Source organism: Pongo pygmaeus, chromosome 22 (genome assembly GCF_028885625.2).
Source record: "Pongo pygmaeus isolate AG05252 chromosome 22, NHGRI_mPonPyg2-v2.0_pri, whole genome shotgun sequence".
NCBI classification, from domain to species: Eukaryota; Metazoa; Chordata; class Mammalia; order Primates; family Hominidae; genus Pongo; species Pongo pygmaeus.
In genome coordinates this window covers 57,071,179-57,093,246 of record NC_072395.2, presented here as the reverse complement: position 1 = coordinate 57,093,246, position 22,068 = coordinate 57,071,179, and the positions used below count along the sequence as shown (strand labels likewise).

Genomic DNA, 22,068 nt, shown 5'->3' with positions numbered 1-22,068 from the left:
AACTCCACTTCCAGGCGTGTACCCAGAAGAACCGAAAGCGAGTCTCAGAGAGACACCTGGCGCCCATGTTCACGGCGTTATCCATAACGGCTAAAACGTGGAACCAGCCCAAGTGTCTGTCGCCAGAGGAATGAACACACAAAATGTGGCCCACGCACACGATGGAATATTTTTCAGCCATAAGAAGGAAATTCTGACACACGCTACAACACAGATGGGCCCCAAGGACATGAAGCTGAGTGAAACTGATTTTGTTAGTGGCTTGAAATAACCATCATTGTATTTGTTCACAATCCCGTGAGTCAGCCGTTTGGTTTGGACCGGTCTCCTGGCCTGGTCTCCCCAGGCTGCCCCCACCCCTGAAGCCACTTGGTGGTTAGTGCCAGCCAATGACCCTGTGGTGCACACCTGGCCGACCTCCCAGGTTCCAGCTCCTCCCCTCTAGGGCAGCCTCTGGGCCTCGGGGTCGAGGTGACTGAGGCTGATAGAGATGGCACAGTCTCCTCCACGGCTGTGCCCAGGGAGGCTGCCAGGCACCCATCTACGCAGCAGCACAGTCTAAAGCCAGCCAGCCCCTCCCTCGGCCCCCACCCACGCCTTTCTCACCACGGCTGGAGGCCCTAGGAAAGCAACACAGACACGGGGGTAGGGAGTACTTCCAGACCCAGCAGGAGCCTGGAAGGCTTCCGCAGCCACACCCCTTCCGCAGCCACACCCCATTCCTGCAGGGAAACGCTTGCAGCAGGCTGGGTGAGTCCTGGAACTGTCTGCCCTGCTGGGTGCCTGTCCAGGCACCAAGTGTTTTAGAGCAGGCTAAAAGTGGTATCATGCCCAATCTACACCTAGGCATTTGCTATTGAAACTGCAGAAAGTTAAAGAAACAATCTTGAAAGAAGCCAGCAGGGGTGGCGAGGAACACTTGAACTACAGAGGAAGAATACATTCATTTCTTGTAGAATTAGTTTTGACTTTTCAGAAACTGTGCAAGTAAAAAGACAGTGGAATGAAATATTTAAAGTATTGAGAAAAAATCCACAAGCCTAGAATTCTGTATCCAGAGAAATTATCCTTCAAAAGTCAAGGAAAAATAGACAAGAACTGAGAATTTGTTACTAGTAGACCTGCTTTGCAAAAGGTGTTAAAAGTTCTTTAGAGAGGAAAAAAAATGTACAAGTCAGAAACTTGGATTTACATAAAGAAAGGCATGAGTGATGGAGAAGGAATAAGAAAGGTAATAAAAGCTTTTATTTTTCTTATTCTTTTTTTTGAGACAGGGTCTTGTTCCGTCACCCAGGTTGTAGTGCAATGGTGTAATCACTGCAATCTTGATCACCTGGGCTCAGGCAATCTTCCCACCTCAGCCTCCCAAGTAGCTGGGACCACAGGTGCACACTACCATGCCCAGCTCGTTTTTTAATTTTTGGAGAGATGGGGTCTCACTATGTTGCTCAAGCTGGTCTTGAACTCCTGGCCTCAAGCGATCCTCCCACCTCAGTCTCCCAAAGTGTCGGGATTGTAGGTATGAGCCACAGTGCCTGGCCATTAATCTTAATGGAACAGACAGAAGTTTGTTAAAGTCATAACAATGTACTTGATTATATATGCTTATGTATAAGTGAAACTAATAATAGCAGTGATACAGGGGACAGGAGTGAAGAATTGGGAACATACTGTTATTAAAAGATACTTTTGGTGGGGCACAGAGGTTCACGCCTATAATCCCAGCACTTTGGGAGGCCAAGGCAGGTGGATCGCTTGAGCCCAGGAGTTTGAGGCCAGCCTGGGCAACGTGGCAAAACCCCGTCTCTATAAAAAATACAAAAATTAGCCAGGTGCTGTGGCATGCGCCTGTGGTCCCAGCAACTCAGGAAGCTGAGGTGGGAGGACTGATTGAGCCAAGAGTTCCAGGCTGCAGTGAGCCGTGATCACACCACTGCACTCCAGCCTGGGCGACTGAGCAAGACCCTGTCTCAAAAAAACAACAAAACAAAAAGATACTTGTGCTACCGATTAGCAAGCAGTTCGGTGTTATTTGAAAGTGGGCTTGAAATAGTTGGAAATGTGTATCACAAAATCTAGGGTAACCACTGAAAATGTGAAAAAGTATAATTGATGTCTAAGAAAGAACAGAAAATAAAATCATAAAATGGTCAATTAAAACCACAAAGGGCAGAAAAAATAAAAAACAAAAACAAAAAATAGAAAATAGGAAAAAACATGGTAGATATTAATCCAACCATATCAATAGTGACTTTGAATGTCAGTGGTATAAACGCACCAATTAAAAGACAGAGATTGTCAAAATGGACCAAAAAATAAGACCTAACTATACGTTATCTACACAAAACCCACTTTAAAAATAAAAACAATGGCTGGGCGCAGTGGCTCACGCCTGTAACCCCAGCACTTTGGGAGGCAGAGGCGGGCGGATCACTTGAGGTCAGGAGTTCGAGACCAGCCTGGCCAACATGGCAAAACCCCATCTCTACTAAAAATACAAAAATTAGCCGGGCGTGGTGGCTTGTGCCTGTAGACCAGCTACTCAGGAGGCTGAGGCAGGAGAATCACTTGAACCCAGGAAGCAAAGGTTGCAGTGAGCCATGATCTCATCACTGTAGAGATGGGTGGCAGAGCAAGACTCTGTCTCTAAATAAATAAACAAACAAATAAATAAATAAATAAATAAATAAATAGACACATATAGATTAAAAGTAAATGAACAGAGGAAGAAATACCGTACTCACATTAATCACAAGAAAGCTGGAATAGCTATATTAATTTCAGAGCAGACGTCAGAGCAAAGAAGCTTATCAGGAATAAAAGGGGTTATACATAATAAGGGGTGTGGAATATCTTTCCATTTTACCTCTTTGACTTATTAAAGTTTTATAATTTTCCTCACAGATCTTGTAAATATCTTGTTAGATTTCTACCTAAGTTGTGTGTTTCAGAGTTGCTATGTCTTCCTGGAGAGTGTGGTCTTCCCAGGGAGCTGCTGTTGGCCTCTCGGGTTATTTCTTGGTGGTTTTGCTGTCCTCACCCACGAGCCATGCTGGACACCATGTGACAGGAGTCCCCTAAGTGTGGGCCCCGTGCATATTCTCATTTTACTTCTTTATGGAGCCGCTGTGAAATCAGGGCCTGGGCTGGACCCGGGGAGCAGTGGGGTCCCGGAGAGATGGGGCTACCTGGGCCGGCAAAGCCACCTCTAGGGAGCCTGGCTGGCATCCCACCCGGGCTCCTGAAGTGTGAGATTGTGAGGGCGGCCTCTGCTGTGGGTGCCAGTGCTGCCTGAGGCTGTGGTGGGAACGGCGTGGTGCACTCTACAGCATGGGTTGTCCAGGGAGGCATTTGTGATGGGCTTCCCAGGGTCACGGGTGCTTGGAAGAAGCAGGAACAGGGCAGGGTCACACTAGGTAGACCAGGACAACCAGGGTTGGGTGTCCGGCCTTGCGAGGACAGACCTCCCAGAGCAGGCAGACCCTGCTCTCCTGGCGCTCAGGGCTACGGGGACTTCAGCCAGGCCCTCCTGGGGACCTGATCTCAGGGCCCTGGGGGCATGGTTTGGACATCTGATAGGGGCAGATTCCAACTCTGATGACTTGGCAGGCTCCAGACTTACTGTAAAGCTACAGTACTCACGACAGGGTGCTGGCAAAACAGACCAATGAAAGCGGAGAGAGAGCCCAGAAACAGACCCGCATGGAGAGTCAACTGGTCTGTGACAAAGCGGCAAAAGCAATGCAATGGGGCACAGCCTCCACCAAATGGAGCCAAACAACGGGGCGTTCACATTCCAAAAATGAATCCCAACACACGCGTTCCACCCCTACAGCAATTCACTCAGAATGATCACAGACCTAAATGTGAAATGCAAAACTATCAAACTCCTAGAAGATAACACAGGGAAAATCTAGATGACCGAGGGTTTGGTGATGAGTTTTAAAAACACAAGACTCAGCCCAGTGGCTCCCACCTGGCATCCCAGCACTTTGGAAGGTTGAGGCAGGAGGATCAGTTGAGCCCAGGAGTTTGGGACCAGCCTGGGCAACATAGTGAGACCCTGTTTCTTTCTTTCTTTCTTTTTTTAATAAGGCGGGGGCGGGGGAACACAATCCAAGAAGAAACCAGTCAGAAACTCGATTTCATTAAAATTAAAAACTGCTCTGTGAAGGCACTGTCAAGAGAACAAGAAGACAAGCCCCAAACCTGGAGAAAATAACTAGAAATGAGATATCCATGAAAGGATTACGATCCAAAATTTACAAACAACTGTTACAACTCAACAAAAAGAAGGAACAATCAATTTAAAAATGGGCAAAAATTCTGAGCAGATACCTCAACAGAGAAGATACGCAGATGGCAAATAAGCCACGAAAAGGGGCTCAGCATCATACGTCACTAGGAAATAGCAAGTTAAAACAATATACCACTCACACCTACCAGCTGGCCAAAATCCAAAACACGAACACCACCAAATGCTGGTGAGGACGTGGAGCCACAGGAACGCCCATTCATTGCTGGTGGGAACGCAAAATGGTGCAGCCACTTGGGAAGACAGTTTGGCAGCTTCTTGCAAAACTCTCACCATATGATCCGGCAATCACACTCCCCGGTATTTACCCAAAGGAGGTGAGAATGTATGTCCACACAAAAACCTCCACACCGGTGTTTATAGCAGCTTTATTCATAAATGCCCCAAACTGGGACAAACCTAAGATGCTCTTGAGGCGGTAAACGGATAAACTGTGGTAAAGCCAAACAATGGAATATTATTCGGCACTAAAAAGAAATGAGCTGTCAAGCCATAGAAACACACGGAGGAAATAGAAATGCCTATTACCAGGCGAAAGGAGTCAATCAATCAGAAAAGGCCACATAGTGTATGAGTCCTACCACAAGACATTCTGGAAGAGGCAAAGCTGTGGGGACAATCAAAACCATCAGTGGTTATGGGGGTGGAGGGTGGGGGAGGAACGGGCAGAGCCGAGTGTTTTCAGGGCAATGAAACCATTTTGCATTCTCTGTAAATGGTGGATCCATGTCCTACATTTGTCCGAATCTACAGAACGGCTAACACCAAGAGTGAACTCTAACGGACGCCGCGGACTCGGGGAGATGACGTGTCCGTGTGGGTTGGTTGCCTATAATAAATGTGTGCTCTGGCGGGCGGGGGTGTGCGGGGGTGATGGTGAGGGAGGCCGTGCATGCGTGGGGGCAGGGAGTGTGTGGGACTCTCTGTACTTTCCGCTCCGTTTTGCCACGAGCCTAAGACTGCGCTAGAAAATAAAGTCTATTTAAAACAAAACAGCAAAGGTGATGTTGAGGGAGCCCTAGAGGAAGGCGCTGGCCAGCAGTAGGTGGAAGGGGCCTGGGAGCGGGCGGGCGCCAAGGTGGGCTTGTCAGGTCCGTGAGCCTTGGGCCTCGCAGCACGCACTGGCCGGCTCACGCCAAGAGCCCACCACCTCAGGGCCCAGGCCTGGCCGGGGAAGATGGAGGGGCACCCATGAGGCCCCCATCCTCTCTCCTGACGCTCCCAGTGCAGTGGGGAGACAGATGACAAAGCTGTGATACGTGTGTACTCACAGACCTCGAGATCTGTGAGGCAAGTGGCCCAGGGGCCCCTCCTCAGCCAGGGCGTGCTGGGAAGTCCTCTCTGCAGTGATGCTGAGAGCTGAGAGACAAAGAGAGCCAGTAACACAAAGAGGGAGGCTGGTCATCCCAGGAGGGAGGGATGCAGGGTGTCAGGACCAGACATGGGGAGCAGGCATGAACCTGGTCTAGGCACAGGAGAGGAAGGGGGTGGCTTGGACATATTTGGAGGCAAAACCTATAGCTGGGCAGAGGGAGGGGCAGGGAGAAACAGGCGGCTGGGACCAGTTTCCCATGGGGAGCTGGGCACATGATGAGACAGGAAGAAGCGCGCGTGGGGGCCCCGGTCTGGATATGCTGAGTGGGCGGTGCCCCACTCCAAGTGTAGTGCAGAGAAGGGCTGGAGTTAGAGGCCTCCTTGGGCAGGGGTCTGGGACAGCAAGAAGCTCAGGGGGAGGAAAGGGAAGGAGCAGCCTCCAAGAGAGCCTGGAGGTCAGAGCAGAAGACGACCATCCCCAAGTAATGAGGGACTGGGAGGGACAGTCAGACCAGGTCTGGGGAGAAGAACACCAGGAAGGAAGAACAGGTGGGAATGGAGAAGCAGCTGGGAGTGGTGGGGGAGCTGGGGGTTGAGTGTGGAGGAGCTGGGAGTGGTGGAGGAGCTGGGGGTCGAGTGTGGAGGAGCTGGGAGTGGTGGGGGAGCTGGGGGTCGAGTGTGGAGGAGCTGGGAGTGGTGGGGGAGCTGGGGGTTGAGTGTGGAGGAGCTGGGAGTGGTGGGGGAGCTGGGGGTTGAGTGTGGAGGAGCTGGGGGTTGAGTGTGGAGGAGCTGGGAGTGGTGGGGGAGCTGGGGGTTGAGTGTGGAGGAGCTGGGAGTGGTGGGGGAGCTGGGGGTTGAGTGTGGAGGAGCTGGGAGTGGTGGGGGAGCTGGGGGTTGAGTGTGGAGGAGCTGGGAGTGGTGGGGGAGCTGGGGTTGGGTGTGGAGGAGCTGGGGGTTGAGTGTGGAGGAGCTGGGAGTGGTGGGGGAGCTGGGGGTTGAGTGTGGAGGAGCTGGGGGCTGAGTGTGGAGCAGCTGGGAGTGGTGGGGGAGCTGGGGGCTGAGTGTGGAGCAGAGGACTGAGTATAGAACAGCTGGGAATGGTGGGGGAGCTGGGAGTGGTGGAGAAATGGAGAACGAAGAAAGGATTATGGGGGAATGGGGCATGTCCACAGCTGGAGCTCTGGTGACCTGGACAGGAGGTGAGGAGGTGCCCTGGAAGGAAACAAGAGGGACAGGGCAAAGGGGTGGGGCATGTGGAAACCAGGGAGGGCTTCAGGAGAGGGTAGCCCAGACTCTGATGGCGCCAACAGGAAGCAGCTTGGTGAGGGGCCGCCTGCCCGTGGTCAGCCCCAAAGACAGTTCTGCCACGCCCCCTGGTGGCAGCGCCTAAAGCCACAACCACGTTCCAGGGTGCACAGCCCGTGGGATGCAGAGGCCTCTGGGATGGCAGGAGGAGCTGGTCCTGGGAACCATGCATGTCACCAGCTTCCCTCCCTCCCCACGCCCTGACCTTGAACCCCTGGTTAGCTCCTGTTCCCACTGGACCCCCGTCCCCTTCCTTGATCACTTTATGCATGCCTGGCACTGCCATCCTCCTTCCCAGCATGTCCACCCCCCCACCACTGCCGGGGGAACTCCATGGCTCGCCGGGCCACGTACTGGCTGCCCCCACCTGAGCTCCAGGACGAGGGCATGCTCATGACAGTGCCCTTGGTACCTGAAGGCACCTGGCACGCAGCAGCCAGAGTCACTGTCCAGTGAACCCAGGACCGAGCTCTCCGGTTCTGTCACGGCCCCTCTCTGGGCTTCCCAACGTCCCAAGATCTATTTCTAGGGCTGGGGTTCTGGTGCTGTGCTGCCCGGAGCTGAGTCCCAGCCAAGCCCTACAAGCTGCAGGGCCCCGGGCGGAGCAAAGCCTCATCCGCAAGTGAGGACACTAAGGACCCCCAGGGCCACCTGGGCTAAGGGCAGATGCAGGTGAGGACAGGCCTGGCCCAGCAGAAGCACCTGCGTGTGGGGCGCCACACTGGATCACCTCAAAGAAACAGAGAGAGAGAGAGAGAGAGCTCAAACAAGCACGCAGCCAGTGCCTACAGGAGGCTGGGGACAGTGCCACCATTCCAGGCCCGAGCTATGGTTTTGGGCATATTTGTGGAAACCCCAAAGTGAATGCTTGTGACTTGTGCACTTTTCCATACACTCACGCACACGTGAATAAACATGCGTGGTATACGGGTACCACCGCCACCCCCCCGACCATGCAAAATGTGTCCATACCAGCCTATGAGAAAGGGGAGGAGCCCCACCTTACCCTGGACGTGGGAGGCTCCTCCGCTGCCTGGGCCAGGGTAATCCTGGCCCCAAGGCAAAGAGTGCTGTGGGCGTGTGCAGCAGGTGTGGGTGCCCGTGAGGCCTTCCTGAGGCCCGGCCTCAGTGGGAGGAAGGCTACTGGAGAACCCAGCTCCCACGGAGGAAGAACCATAAGTGTCAGGCCGAGACCCGATGCGGGGTGCACCGGGGCCTTCCTGCCTTACCCATGGGCCCCCCACGCCCTCTCAAGGCGGTAGAATGAATCCGCTGATTCCACGCAGCGGGTGGGGAGGGCCAAGGGGGTGTGGTGGGTACCAGTGCAATTGAGGGTTCGAGTCTTGCGGGACCAGGGCCTGCACACCCGTTCCGGGCCCAGCACCTGACACACAGGGAGGTGCAAACCAGACCACACAGAACAGCCATGCCAGCAGCCAGAGCGGGTGTTTCCCACACCGCCACCCCAACGCTGGGCAGCTCCTGCCACCCACCCAGCGTGGGGCCTCTCAGGCTAGCCTGGCCCTGGCTGCTCAGGCAGAGACAGACCCAAAAGGCAACAGATATGTGACACTGAGTGAAGTGTGCAAACACCTGACTCCCACCCCAAATGCTTTCTTCCCCAAACAACCCTGCACACACAGATGAACACAGCACAAACTCGAACACCAACACACTTTATTTCCCTTCAGACGCGTCTGCAAGCTTCTGCCACACCTGAACCCACGGCCTGGCCCCAACGCTACCATCACTCCCCAGAGGTCAATCCTGGGGGCTGAGGAGCTGCAATTTCCCTTTCTTCCTGAAAATTAAGAGAACTGAGACTAATTGAAGAAACCTCACTGCCATTCCTCACTCAGCAGTCTCAGCAGGCCTGAAACATGGCTGTGGGAAGTTGCCATTTTGGGAAGGCGTTTATTCTCTGCGGCTACAGGGATTGCCTGCTTTAGAAACCCCCTTACGCTGATTAACTGAAAAGTCCCTTCAGAGTCAAGAACCAACCTTTCATGGTCCGTAAATGTGGTATTTCTGGTTTCCTGATGAGGAGACTTGCAAACCTAAAAATGTTCTTCCTTCCAAAAACTAACTAACCTGAAGTATAAAACCTCAGACGGCAGACTTTTCTATTTCTGGAAAAGCTGGCTGCCATTTGTTTTTGGGACACAGTGAGGCAAGTCCCTGTGGCAGAGAACGAATTGGCCCCTCGGCCTCTGTATGTGAGAGCAGCCCAGCCATGCCCGGGAAGAAACATCCCCCATGCACTGCAGCACACTCTCCTTACAGAGAGAACGCCTGCAGGTCTCAGCAAAAAAAAAAAAAAAAAGGGCCTGCCAGACTCCCAGCTGGATGGAAAGCAGCCGACAGCTCCTCAGCCAGAGGGTAAGGCCAAGTGCTGGCGCCTAGCTGGGCCCTCGTCCATGCGCGTCACTTTCCAGTGAGTTCCAGCACCTTCCTCACCATGGCTCCAATCCCGTCGTGGATGTGGTGGAGTGCCGTCTCGCACATGAAGGCTGGGGTCGTGACCACCTTGTTTTTCTGGTCCACGTGAGCTTCGTGTGCAGAGTTATGGAAAAATCCACCCACCACGGACCCGAGGGACTTTTAGGTGTGGAGCCCCAGCCCCTCCCCCACCCTCACCGCATGTCCTAACTTTGTTCTCAGATAACTTGGAACAGGAGAACTCGCTCCTGGTGCAGTCTGTGCGGGCAGGACCCCGCTTTCTGTATGATTTATGCTGCTGAACAACATAAGAAGGAACCTGTTCCCAATTCACATGCATTCTAGAGGAAGAAAGCAGGGGGAAATTCCAGGGAACGGAGCACCTTTCATGCCAGCATCACACAGGCCCAACACCCATACATGGCCACGAGCTGCCCCGCCATGGGGGCGCACACATGCCTGGGGTCCTCACAACCACCACGGGAGGCAGTGGCAGCGCCTCCACTTTTCAGATGAAGAACTGGCCGTGAGGGAGCCGGTCCTCATGCTGCAGGGCAACAGGCAACAGGGCAGCATGTGGCACAACTGGGGCCGGCCAGCCCACAGACCTGAGCCTCCCCAACACCACCCAAGACATGTGTCCCCATCTTCCTGAAAGCAGTCAGAGGCCTGGGGCCAGCCTTGCCCTGCGCTCCTGCCCGGCAGGAAAGCCGCAGGGAGGGAGACGGGGCCTGACGTCCGAAGCTGCCTGTGAGTAAATAGCTACCCTATTGAGAGGAACTGCACCCTTCGGAACAACACCTGCAGGGGACCAGGTCCATGCTCTACTCATTCCAGTGCCTTCCGGCACCCTGGAGTGTTCTGTTCTCTCAAATGGGCCCACATGGACATTCTCCCAGATCCAGGCAGGGCCTTCCATGAGCCTCCCTCCAAATCTCCCTGGGCAACAGCCCCACTGGCGTTCTTGGTCCATCATCTCAGAACTCAGGGGACACACCTCAACAGAAGGGGCTGGAGGCCACGAGGCTGGCTGAATCACCTGGCCACCCAAACTGGCCTGAGAACTTCCACCCAAATAAAGCCAGGAAGCCCCTTCTGCACGCCCGGCCGCTTTCCCCCAGCATCTCAGGAAGCCCCTGCCTCCTGCACGCCCAGCCGCTCTCCCTCCACACCTTGCGCACACTCTTTCCTCACCCTCCCCTGGCTGGGCCCCGAGTGTTGCTGCCTGGGGGTTGCTGAGCAGACTCAACAGTCAGGCTAGGGACCTGGATCTGCCAACCACGCACCAAAGCTGCGCTTCTGACGTGTGTCTGCGACCCACCTCACACCAGCTGGGCTGTCACAGCCATCTGCTCTATGCCCTCAGACAGATAGCCATGGTGCCCACCGGGGGAGGCCCCACAGGGAGAGCAGCAGGTGCAGCTGCCAGTGAAGAGGCCACCCACCAAGGCAGCCCGGAGGGAAGGGCATCCCTATGCACGTCTCCGGGACAAGCACGACGGCAGGCCGGGCCTGGCTACCAGGAAGGATATGACCACTTCCTTCACGCAGTGCTTGGCACCCAGGGCCTTGATGGCCTCCGCGGTCCCGGCGTAAGGCCACTTGCCACCTTCCTCCTGCTCGTGGCCCACGGTGACCTCGACGCCTCTGAGCACCTTGGCCGCGAGGACAGGCGCAATGCAGCACAAGCTGAAAGGTGAGAACATGGGTCAGGCATGCTGCATGGCCTGCAGAACAGAAATTACCCTTGCCACGACCCCAGGCTGCCCTGCCACGGGAGCCCTGCCGTCCCTGCCCCCTGTGAGCCTGGGCTGCCAGAAGGCTGTGGCCCATGGGATGTGATGGAGGTGGCACCAGGTGACTCAAGGCTGAGAGTGAAGTGTCCTCAGCCCCACTCCCCGCCGAGCACTCCCTGCAGGCACTCAAGCACCAGGCCAACGACCCCCGAGGTGAGCCCCCAACAGCCATGGGCTAAGCCCCAAGGTCCTGCCACACCCACCCCTGGGACCTGCTTCTGCTTCACCAGGAACCCCTCCCTGCCCAGCCAACAGAGGCCCCTCTGTGTGCCAGGCACTGTGCCCACAGCAGGGCCTTCAGTGACCTGTGTTGTCCAGCACCTCATGGCCACCCAGGGGCAACAGTGGAAGGGTCACGGCCTCATTAAACAGCAGCCCCATCCCCTGGCAACCTGTGGTGTAGCCCACAGCTGTCAGGCCCCATCCTGCCCTCAACACCCCACACCTTGGCCCGTCTTCCTTCATCCCTCCTCCCGCTGTCTACAGCCCTACCCACTCCCGATAGGCCCAGGTGGAAACTGCTACCATGGGCTGTAACGAAACTGTTAAAAACACATCTCACAACCAGGTGCAGTGGCTCATGCCTGTAATCCCAGCACTTTGGGCGGCCGAAGCAGGCAGATCACCTGAGGTCGGGAGCTCGAGACCAGCCTAACATGGCGAAAACTATTAAAATTAACAAAAGTTCAGCCTGGTGGCAGGTGCCTGTAATCCCAGCTACTTGGGAGGCTGAGGCAGAATTGCTTGACCCTGGGAGGCGGAGGTTGCAGTGAGCCAAGATCACTCCAGCCTGGGCAACAAAGCGATACTCTCAAAACAAACCTGCCCCGAAAAACTGCATGTCCTGAAGCAGCTTCTGGCTGCCTATGAGATGAAATCCCCCTGCCGCCCTCTGAGCAGGCAGGAAGTCCGGGAAGCAGGTTCTCAGCAGCTCCCGATGCTGCGTGCAGCCGCCCGGCCATCAAGTGCCAGCTACAGATGCCACAGCGGCTCCTGGCACAGCCCAGCGCCCACCTCAACTACTGCATTCAAGGAAGGGGTCCCAGCAGTGAGTGGCCAGGCCGCCTAACAGCCCCTGGCTGGCCACGCAGGCCTCTGGCACCAGGCTGAGGGGTGGGTGGGGCTGGCTGCAGGAGGGACCTCAAGACAGGCTGGCATGTAAAGGGTGTGCTCGGCCACAGAGCCACACCACGCCACGCCCCTTCTTCTCTTAGGAAGGGAAAGCTGCAGCGGTTAAGGATTTAGGTTTCCTCAGGAAAAGAGCCTGTGGGTCACCGTGCACGGAAGCCCTGTGGCTGGACCGGGGAGCAGACGGGCTTGTGCCCTGCAGTTTTCAGGAGAGCTTCATGGCTGGACTAGGGAGATGGGCTTGCGCCCCGCACATGCTCAGAGGCAGTGGTTCACCTGCTAGGGGCTGTCTTGTTTCACCGAGATTTTGAATTAGTCACAAAAGAAAGGGCCATGGGCAACTCCCTCTGGGCGCTCATCCCGGGAACGTTTCTCTGACAAGCACGGGATCCCGAGGTGGAGACCGTGGGCGAAATCTTCACCCCGGCTGTGATGCGGCTGCAGCAGGGACCTCCTTCGGGAGCTCTGAGCCTGCACCTCTTCCCGTGGCTCCGCCTTAGGGGCCTCCCTGGACGGTGACCAGACAGTTCCTTAAGTGAGTGACTGTGGGTGGGGAGTGTCTTTCCCAGCCCCGCTCAGACAGAGGATTCCGACAGAGCCTTATCCTTGCTGGGTTGACAGAACCCGGTAGTGAGCGGCCATTGCGAGTGCGCCTCACAGATGTTCATCAACGCAAGTGCAGCTCTCGCCCTGCCAGCACCAGACACAGCTGAGACCTGGACAGCGCAGCGCAGTGCCGCGTTCCAGGACCACCAAGCAGCAGATGCCGGGAGGCTCGAGGAAGCATCACACCTGCCGAGGCGGAACTCGGCCTTGCTGGGTCACCCTCACACATCTGAGAGTGACTTCCCGGCAGCAGACGGTGAAGAGCACACACTCCCTGCGGGGCTGTGACCCGCCACGTAAGCCAAGGCGCTTACGTGGATGAAGGAGTGGGCACCCTACTCGTGCCGCCAGCCTCAGGACCCAGGCTTTGTCTGAGCAGGGACAAAGGGGCGTGGTCGGCTGTGGCTCCCCAGGAGGGAGGCCGCTGGGAGTGGACAGCATCAGGGATGGTGCACGTGCTGCAGTGACTGGCCAGAAGTCAGCGGGGTTGGGGGTACTGTGGCTAAGGGGCTTGGGAGAAGGGGTCTGGTAAAGGCTAGCGGTCCTGAGGGACTGCCTAGGGACACCTCTGGGAGCCAAGAGAATTCCAGGTCTCCTCTAGGGAAGTGAAGTGTGCCCTCTCCTTCCTGTTAAGTCACCAGTGACATCGTGTGAAATCCCCTCAGTTAAAACAAGAAAATCAGCTGTGAGTTTTCAGATCAGCGGCAGCTCCTGGCTGAGAACAGAGGCTGCAGGCCCACGCACCCTCCTCCCTCACTCCCCGAGGCCTGCGCGGCTGTACACACCCGATGGGCTTCCCGGCCTGGTGGAACTCCTTCAAGACACGCTCCACTTCTTTATTCACCTTGCAATCTTTCCCGTCCACGGCAAACGTGCTCCTACCGGGAGACAAAAGGCCTCCTCAGACAGCCTCACAACCAGGGTCTATTCCTCGGGGGCTTCCTAGGCACAGCTCCAGACCCTCAGTCAGCTGCAGCAAGGGACATGGGCATGGCTGCACATATGCGCGTTTGATGTGAACATATTTTCCTGTTTTTTAAACAGAAAGAAGCATAGAAAGCAGGAGGATCAGGAAGTGGTGCAGCAGGAGGCCACCAGGACGAGAGGACCCACGCCCTGGAACCTTCCGAAGCAGCTGGCGGAAGCTGGGCTGCGGTGCTGAGACTCAGACACTGGTTTCCGGCTCCTAACTCCCGTGGTGCTTCTTAGCTTTCTGTTACGACGTTGGCTGTGTTGGGCCTTGGGCAGCCTCTGACCTCCTGCCCGCCTTTCACCTGCCCCAAAGCAGGACTCTAATGTTCCCCACCTTTCTGACTGTGGGTCTCAGGACCCTCTCCTGAGAGGGTCCCCCACTCCCTGGGGGAGAATGCTGACGTCATGTTTCCCTGAGCACTGTGAGCCACTCCAGCAAACGGGGTTGTGGGAAGCCCAACTTGAAGCCAATCGGTCAGTTCCAGAGGCTCAGACTTGTTACCGGTGTGTGTCAGAGGGCAGTTTTGGGGACGGAGCCCTCAACCCGTGCGATCAGACGCTACCCCAGGTCCATACTGTTGGAACTGAATTAGAAGGCAGCAGCGACCCCTGCGTGGTGCATGGGGAAGACCCTTCACACCCACCTTCTGTGTGGACGACTGTTGTGGTGGGAAGGGGAGAAACACAGTGTGAGAGTTTTTCCTTAAAACAAAGGGGCAGCAGGAAACTCCAGGAGTTCCCGAAAAAAGAAACGCAATCGGCTTCCAGGCATACCAAGCACTCTTGCTTCGATGACCGTGAAGGAAACGCCAGTTTACCTGCGACACCAGCATCCACGCCTCAGGCCAAGGAGCAGGAGCTGTGGAGGGCACGTGGGGCACGGGAGGTCTTTCCACACTGCCCATGAGGCGTGTGATTTGGCAATGCCACCAAATCTACAAGTGGACACAGCTTCCCACGAACCCACCCCTGGGCTCTACGCCACCCTCACGCACCCCAGTCCTCTGCCCCAGCATTTTCCACATGTCTTTGCTGGCAGAGTGCTGGGAATCTTCTGGAGGCAGTGGGTGTTCGCCGTCCCCATGGGTGACTGTCTCAGAGGGTGCAGAGTGGCCACGGCTGCAGCTCAGCAGAGCGCACTGCACCATGAACACGCAGGGCAGGCTCACCCAGAACGCTCTGGACAGATCAGTGAAAATGGGAGCTTCGCCCAGGGGACATGGACTCAGACACACGGGCACGTCAATCCCAGGGCCCATCAACACCTTGAAAACCAAGACCAAGACCCACTGACCCCAAGAACCACCACACACCTCAAGCCTGTGCCTCTGGGTTGGCAAAACGTGAAGGAGCGATGCCAGGGCACGTAGCCACCAGCACACCCTCCAGCTGCCCCTGCGCCCCGCCACACACGGTGTCAGTGGTCAGAGCCTCGTGGAGACGGCAGCAACGCGGGGACAACTGGACAAAAGATGGAGCCTGACGTGGGGCTGCGTGAGGTCAGGGGTGTGGGTGGCACCGACGAGGCTTGCTGGCTTTCAGGAGTGGGGGGATGACAGGCTGGGGTGGGGCTTCCGGTGAGAGAGAGGGGTGAGGGCACGGCCAAGGGCACTGAGAAAACGGCTGGCATCTGAGGAAGGCGACCTCTGAGGTTTCGGGATAAGGAGGGGCGCATTCTTCGGATGGAGACTGCCTGCCCCTCGACTCTGGGTGCAGGCTACCCAGAGTGGGGTGAGCGATCAGCCAGCCTCCAACCTGCCCTTGAAACAGGAGCTGCCGACCGGCGCCAGCCCTGCTGGGGCTACCACCCACACTGCGGCACAGAAGCCACCTGCACGCTCAGATGCACTGTGGCCAGTGCTCCTGCAGGTGGCAGAGCTGTCCCTGGAGGGTCAGCCCGGCACCACCTCCACCTCGCAGGCAGGGCCATGGGGGCAGTGCCCAGAGAACCTCCATGAATGTGCAAAGAGAGAGAGGAGACACAGAACAGAAAGAAGATCTGGAACTCAAGGACGCCACCGTGTGGGAGCCGGCCAGGCCTCCACAGTTCACGGTCCAGCTACCATGGAAACAACCCTAACAGCCATGCCAAGGCGGCCTCCCTTCTTCCTGTCAGGACCGCCGCCCAAACTACCAAGAAGGAAACCCATTTCTGATCCTTTAAGTTTCCATAAGAGAACTGGGGCCAGGCGCGGTGGCTCAGGCCTGGAATCCCAGCACTTTGGGAGGCAGGAGGGTCACTTGAGCCCAGAAGTTCCAGACCAATTTGGGCTACATACATGGCTACAAAAAAAAAAAAAAAAACAAAACACACAAAAAAAAACATGGGCATGGTGGCATGCGCCTAGAGTCTCAGCTACTCAGGAGGATGAGGCTCGATGGCGGCTTGAGCCCAGGAGATCATGGCTGCAGTGAGCTAGGATCATGCCACTGCATCCCTGCCTGGGCAACAGACCAAGACCTCATCTCTACAGGAAAAAAAAAAAAAAAAAAAAAAGAAAGAGAGAGAGAAAAAACTGGTACCTGCAAGGAGTAAATACTCAGAGACTGATTTCAATGTGATGAGACCTACCAGCACAGTGATGAGATAAGAGGGATCCCCAAACCCACTCTGACAGCTGTTGGGTACCAGGAATGCTGAGAGAAGAGGCAGCAGAGAAGCAGAAAAAAAGCATGTCTCGCTAAAACGCTACCTAAGACCCAACCCGAAGAACGGCTCCCGAGTCAGAGGGCAGGCACGTGCCCTGCCCAGACCCTAAACCCAGAGGCTGCTCCTATCACCACCCCGTCCCATCGCTGCTCCACTGCCCACATCGGACAGCAGGCAGGTGCACCCCCTTCCCATCTGCTCCACATGGAAAGCGGGAGACCTCGAAGCTCAAATACACACAGGTTTTTAGCTGCTCCAAAGCCTCCTGGAAAGATGGCGGCATCATGGTGGGCTGCACTGAGGTTGGCCAGGTCTGTGATCTTGCCACGGGCGATCCTCGCAGACTCGGTCAAAACATTCCTGGGAAAGAACACAGGGCAAAAAGCCTCAGCATGCAGGTGGAGGACTGTGGAGCGGGGCAGGGGCACAGCCCACAGGCAACACGCTCCACACACGTGGCTCTCAGCCACACGGGGATTTACTTCCAGGTCAGCATGTTTGGTCACTACCTGGAAAGGCAACATGGTTCTAGCAACGCTAAATCTATGCTGGGCTCTTCAGATCACCACTTCAGAACCTGCGCCAAATCACTCTGAATCTTCTGCACCGTCAGTCAAGGCCCATGGGAAACGAAAGTCTCTCCGAGTGTCTAAAGCAGACAGAATTCTGTGCATTCATCGGGACGGTGGGACTCAGGGGGGAAGGTAAGAAGCCAGGACTCAGGACCAGTGAAGCAACCCGAAGGCCAGCCACCGCAGGAAGCTGCTAGCCCCCAGGTGTGGGGGCCGAAGGTGCAAGTCCAGGTGCAGAAGCCAGGGTCCCAGGCAGGAAAAGAAATCACAGGGGTCCCCACTGGTGAGAAGCACAGCCCCAGGAGGCGGCTATGGCTTCTTCCTCGGATCTCCAGCCCCGACCTCTCATGGTCCGAAGCCAGCTGGAAGGCAGCTGGGAATGGCCTGCACAGGGCTGTCGGGCAGGACGGGTAAGGGAAGGGGATCTCGGGCCACACAGGCCAGAACCACACACACCGCAGTAACAGACATGCTGCTGGGAACCAGCAAAACAGATCTGGAGCCCAGACAGGGGAAGAAGGTGGGCGACCAAACTGAGAAACACCATCTTTGCTCAAGACCAAGTATGAGCAGCTTTACTCAGTGGGAAGCGATACAGTCGCCATTTTCACTCCTTCTGTGAGTACTGGAAGGAAGGCACTCCTGAGCCCTAGCAGCATTACTTCCAGAACAGCCTGAGCACAGCTGCTCAGAAGGACGTTCATTTCCACACAAGACTTGGTTTACGCTAAGCCAGCAAAAAAAGGCTGCACCGTGGGAGGTGGACAAGAAGCAAGTTCCAATCCCACCCCCACACCTGCTCTCGCCTTCGGACGGCTGCCCCTTGGTGTGGTCAATCACGTGCATCTGAGGGACGTCAGGAGCAAAGATCTGGACTTCGGCCCCTCCACGGCTCAGGTGCACCAGGATCCTGCACGGGGGAAAACCAGAGACAACTCTTCAAAACGTGCCCCACTCAGATTTGTGTTAACACATTTTTAAAAACAGGATTTTAGCTAAGTGCCAGGAGCAAATTCCTAATGTATATTAATATCTTACTTGCTCTGCAAAAAGTTATGGTTGGTTCCATACCAAGCCAAATATCCCCCACACCCCCATTCCAATTCACTGTCGGTTGGTGGGTTACAACTATGACAGACCCTCAGAAGTAGGCTATGGAGATCAGCTGGTCCCAACAGCTCCCTTTGCAAACTGGGGTATGGGGGCCGGGTGACTCCACTGAGGGCACAGCCTGGAGGCATGCGGGTCCCCGGCTGCTGAGTGCTCTGCCTACACCCAGGGCCTGGCTGCCCTCCTCCAGTTGCTTGCTGCAAGCACCAAGAGTGAGAAGCAGCAGTGTGCTCAAGAGTGCCACGTGCACAGAGGGTGTGACGGGGCTTTCAGTCACTACTTAGTTCAATTTCTAGTCTCCCTCAACTTTCCCATCACAGACGGTGGGAGAGACACAGAGACCCCAGGACAACACCACAGGCCAGGCAGCTCCATCTCCCCAAGGGCAAGGGCAACAGAAGCTCCTCCTGGGGACAACAGCTGACATTACGAGGGCTCACGCTGGCATCCGCAACTCCCGGCGCCAACAGGAGATAGGTCGCTAAGCCCACCCACATACTAAGCCCTCAGTGCCCCTTACGTGGAGGAGGAAACCGAGGCATGAAGTGCAGTGACTTGCCAGAGGGAGAGGTCAGCACCTGTCCCTGGCACTTGGGTTCCGCTACCCATAAGAAATCCACCCAGACACCCCAGACACAGTGACCTGCCGTTCTGCCTGGGAGGGCTCAAGCTATTCGGGGCTATTTTCTAACCCACTAAGGCCAAATCATGAAACACATCCTGGCCCTTTCCCCCAGCTCACTCTGCCTAGTGCCAACTCCAACCGGCGCAGGCGGGCCGCCCACAAAGCCACCAGGCTCAGGCCCCTCTCCATGGCCTGACACCCCTTCGCCACCACCCAGCTCTCCCCTCTCCAGTTCACCCTGAACCACATGGGAACTACAGGTACCTGGCATGTGTGGTGGCCTCCTGCCCTACCGGTTAGGCCTGCAGTCATTTCCAGTAACACAGGAAATCAGGCCACCAACCACTCAGCAACAGCTGACCAGTTATATAAACGGTAACCTGTCTAGGACCCAGAAATACCAACTGTTAAAATGATGTTGAGAACTGAATGAATGGGAATTACTTCCCATGCGTCAGAAACACTTGCAAAACATGGGTGAGCGTGATCTCAGTGTTTTCAAAATGTGTGTGTCCTGAAAAATACTCAAGTGAAATGCTGAGTGATCACCTCTAGGTGACACTTAAAAACTGTTCTTCCTTAGTGTCTCCCTGGGTTTTGCGAGTCATTTTTGCTTTTTTTTAGCCAAGAATAGGGTATTTAAAATACAAGCTCTCTCGGCCGGGTGCAGTGGCTCATGCCTGTAATCCCAGCACTTTGGGAGGCTGAAGCGGGAGGATCACTTGAGGTCAGGAGTCTGAGACCAGCCTGGCCAACATGGTGAAACTCCGTATCTACTAAAAATACCCAAATTAGTTGGGTGTGGTGGTGCATGCTTGTAGTCCCAGCTACTCGGAAGGCTGAGGCAGGAGAATCGCTTGAACCCAGGAGGCGGAGGCCGCAGTGAGCCAAGATCGCACCACTGCACTCCAGACTGGGCGCTGTCTCAAAAGACAAAAAGTAAAAATAAAATAAAATACATGCTTTCTCTAAGTTGTTCAAAAAAGAGTAAACTTCACTGGTAAAGAGGCCTTCTCGAGGCCCCCGGGGTGGAGGACCAGCTGCTCCTGAGGACTTACGCCGAGGCCTCGTGGATCTCGGTCCCATCGTAGACTCCGCATCCAGACAGCACCTGCGAGAGGAGCGGGAGCTGACCCGGGGGAAAGGGGCCGACCTGGGAGGCGAGAGTTGACTCAGGGGAAAGGGGCCGACCTGGGCGGCGGGAGCTGACCCGGGAAAATGGGGCCGACCTGGGCCACAGAAGCTGACTCGGGGTGAAGGAGCCGACCTGGGGCGGCGGGAGCGGACCTAGGAAGAGGGGCCGACCTTGGGCAGAGAACAGCGAAGGCTGATCTCTGGAGGCGGGAGCTGACCTCACCCCCTCCGTCCACTCACCAGCGCAACCCTGGCCGCGGGGCGCGGCACGGAGAGGTGAAGGGCTGCGCGCTGGGAAGGCGTCCGACCGCCGGGGTACAGGGACGCGAACGCAGATGCCGCAGCGAGCCTCGAGGCCACCAGGGCCCTCACAGCCGCCATTGCGGTGAGGACAGCGGGATCGGAAGGTCACGCCGGGACAGAGCGTGCGCACCCACCCGTCTACAAACGCGTTGCTTGTCGGGACCGCGCCTGCGCGGCCTTCGGGGCAGAGCCAAGACCCGCCCCCGTCTCAGCCCTATCCCGTGAGTGCCCCCGGTGGGCGGGGCCACGCCTGCGCAGAGCCTCCGGGTAGAGTTTCGGGAACCGTGTTTTCCTTCCGGTGGTGGCTGACGGCTCGGGCTCGAGGTTGAGGGATGCTGGTGACTCCCGGGGTTCCCAGCCCCGCCCTCATCGGACGCCTCCACAGGCGGCGCGCCCTTCCCGCCATCCGCGGAGCAGCCTTGCCTCGGGGCGGCTCAGCCTGGGGCTTGTTACCTTACCTCCCTCTCATCCTTAACTCACCAGCACGAGCACCCAGGGTCCACATCCTCCTAAATGGCCATTCGTCATAATCTCGGCGTCAGGACCCACGCGGGGTCAGGACTACCCCTCCGCTTTCATACTGTCTCCTGGCGGAGCGACCCCTCCGGGTTTTACCGACGCCGGGATGTTGCATCCTGGAAACTGCAGTTCCACCCAGGGGCTTCATCTGGGTTAGTCTGGGGGTAAGTGGGCCGCCGATTCTGTTTGGGTTTTTTTTTCTTTTTTGAGACCGAGTTTCCCTCTTGTTGCCCAGGCAGGAGTGCAATGGCGCGAACTCGGCTCAACACAACCTCCGCCTCCCAGGTTCAAGCGACTCTCCTGCCTCAGCCTCCCGAGTAGCTGGGACTACAGGCATGCGCCACCACGCCAGGCTAATTTTGTATTTTTAGTGGAGAGGGGGTTTCTCCATGTTGGTCTGGCTGGTCTGGAACTCTCGACCTCAGGTGATCCGCCCGCCTCGGCCTCCCAAAGTGCTGGGATTACAGGCGTGAGCCACCACTCCCGGGCACTGTTTGGGTTTTTGTTTGTTTGTTTGTTTTTTTAACGTTCACAGCACAGCTGTGAAGATCCCAGCGGCTCAGGTCCTAGCTGGAATTCTTCCGTTAAAAAAATCTATTTGTTATGCATGGGTTAGTTCACAGAGGAATGGCTGGATAAGTGCTGGCTCTTTCCCCGATTTACACATTTTCAACCTAATAATTCAGGTTTTTTAAATAACCTGAATGGTTACTGCTGGAGGATGTTCACAGGGACACGCTGGATTCTACAGACACATCTGATGATCTAGCCCACGGCTGTCACTTTCCCCACTGTCGCGTCATCCATCACTAAGACTTTACTGCCAATCCTTGCAAGATAGTGGGGAACTAGAATAACAGACATGGGACATTAACAGTTAAAACCAAAGACGAGCTTGGCACATTTGACTGTCCTCGTTCCTGCTCCTCCGTGCCTGGCCCTCTTCAGGCTTCTCAGGTCCTGCGGAGCGGCCAGCCAGGGAGCCTCAGCTGGTGGGGGTGATGGGGTTGTGGGATGGCACAAAAAAAACACCAAGCGCCACTCAGAAAGGAAATGCCGAATGCAGACTCTCGCTCAGTCGGTGCAGGGGCCAGGACCATCTCTACCAAGTGCGCAGGAGCTGCCCCTGGCCGGGAGCTCCCAGACCCCACTGCAGAGCCACAGCTCCAGTTGTCCCAGGGGCAACTACTCAGGTGTCCATCGCCATGCACATGTGACACAGAAAAGGGTAAGGCGAGGGAGGGGAACGCTGGAAACTGTGCTTTGGGTAGGCGATAGCT

At 56.1% G+C, this 22,068-nt stretch overlaps 1 protein-coding gene across 3 annotated transcripts; it reads right to left on the bottom strand.

Annotated features, from left to right (window-relative positions):
• Positions 1-8,594: 8,594 nt before the first annotated feature.
• GATD3 (glutamine amidotransferase class 1 domain containing 3) lies at positions 8,595-21,683 on the bottom strand. Of its 3 annotated transcripts, XM_054468417.2 has the most exons (7): positions 20,207-21,683; positions 19,891-19,943; positions 17,894-18,007; positions 16,766-16,885; positions 13,689-13,781; positions 10,906-11,062; positions 8,595-9,487 (listed from the first exon to the last, which is right to left on the bottom strand). In XM_054468417.2, the coding sequence occupies exons 1-7, from the start codon at positions 20,345-20,347 to the stop codon at positions 9,359-9,361; spliced, it is 807 nt and encodes a 268-aa protein (XP_054324392.1). In that variant the 5' UTR covers positions 20,348-21,683; the 3' UTR covers positions 8,595-9,358. The 3 variants fall into 3 exon arrangements, with proteins under 3 accessions (XP_054324392.1, XP_054324391.1, XP_054324393.1); XM_054468416.2 differs by having other exon boundaries at positions 8,595-11,062; XM_054468418.2 differs by lacking the exons at positions 8,595-9,487; positions 10,906-11,062 and adding an exon at positions 11,072-12,840.
• Between the last annotated feature and the right edge of the window lie 385 nt (positions 21,684-22,068).

Excerpts from the sequence above, each read along its gene's own strand:
- GATD3 (XM_054468417.2), bottom strand. The coding sequence starts at position 20,347 with ATGGCGGCTGTGAGGGCCCTGGTGGCCTCGAGGCTCGCTGCGGCATCT. Across the intron at positions 19,944-20,206 it reads CCGCGGCCAGGGTTGCGCTG|GTGCTGTCTGGATGCGGAGT; the intron begins GTGAGTGGACGG and ends CTCCTCTCGCAG. Across the intron at positions 16,886-17,893 it reads CCGTCCGAAGGCGAGAGCAG|GAATGTTTTGACCGAGTCTG; the intron begins GTGTGGGGGTGG and ends GTTCTTTCCCAG.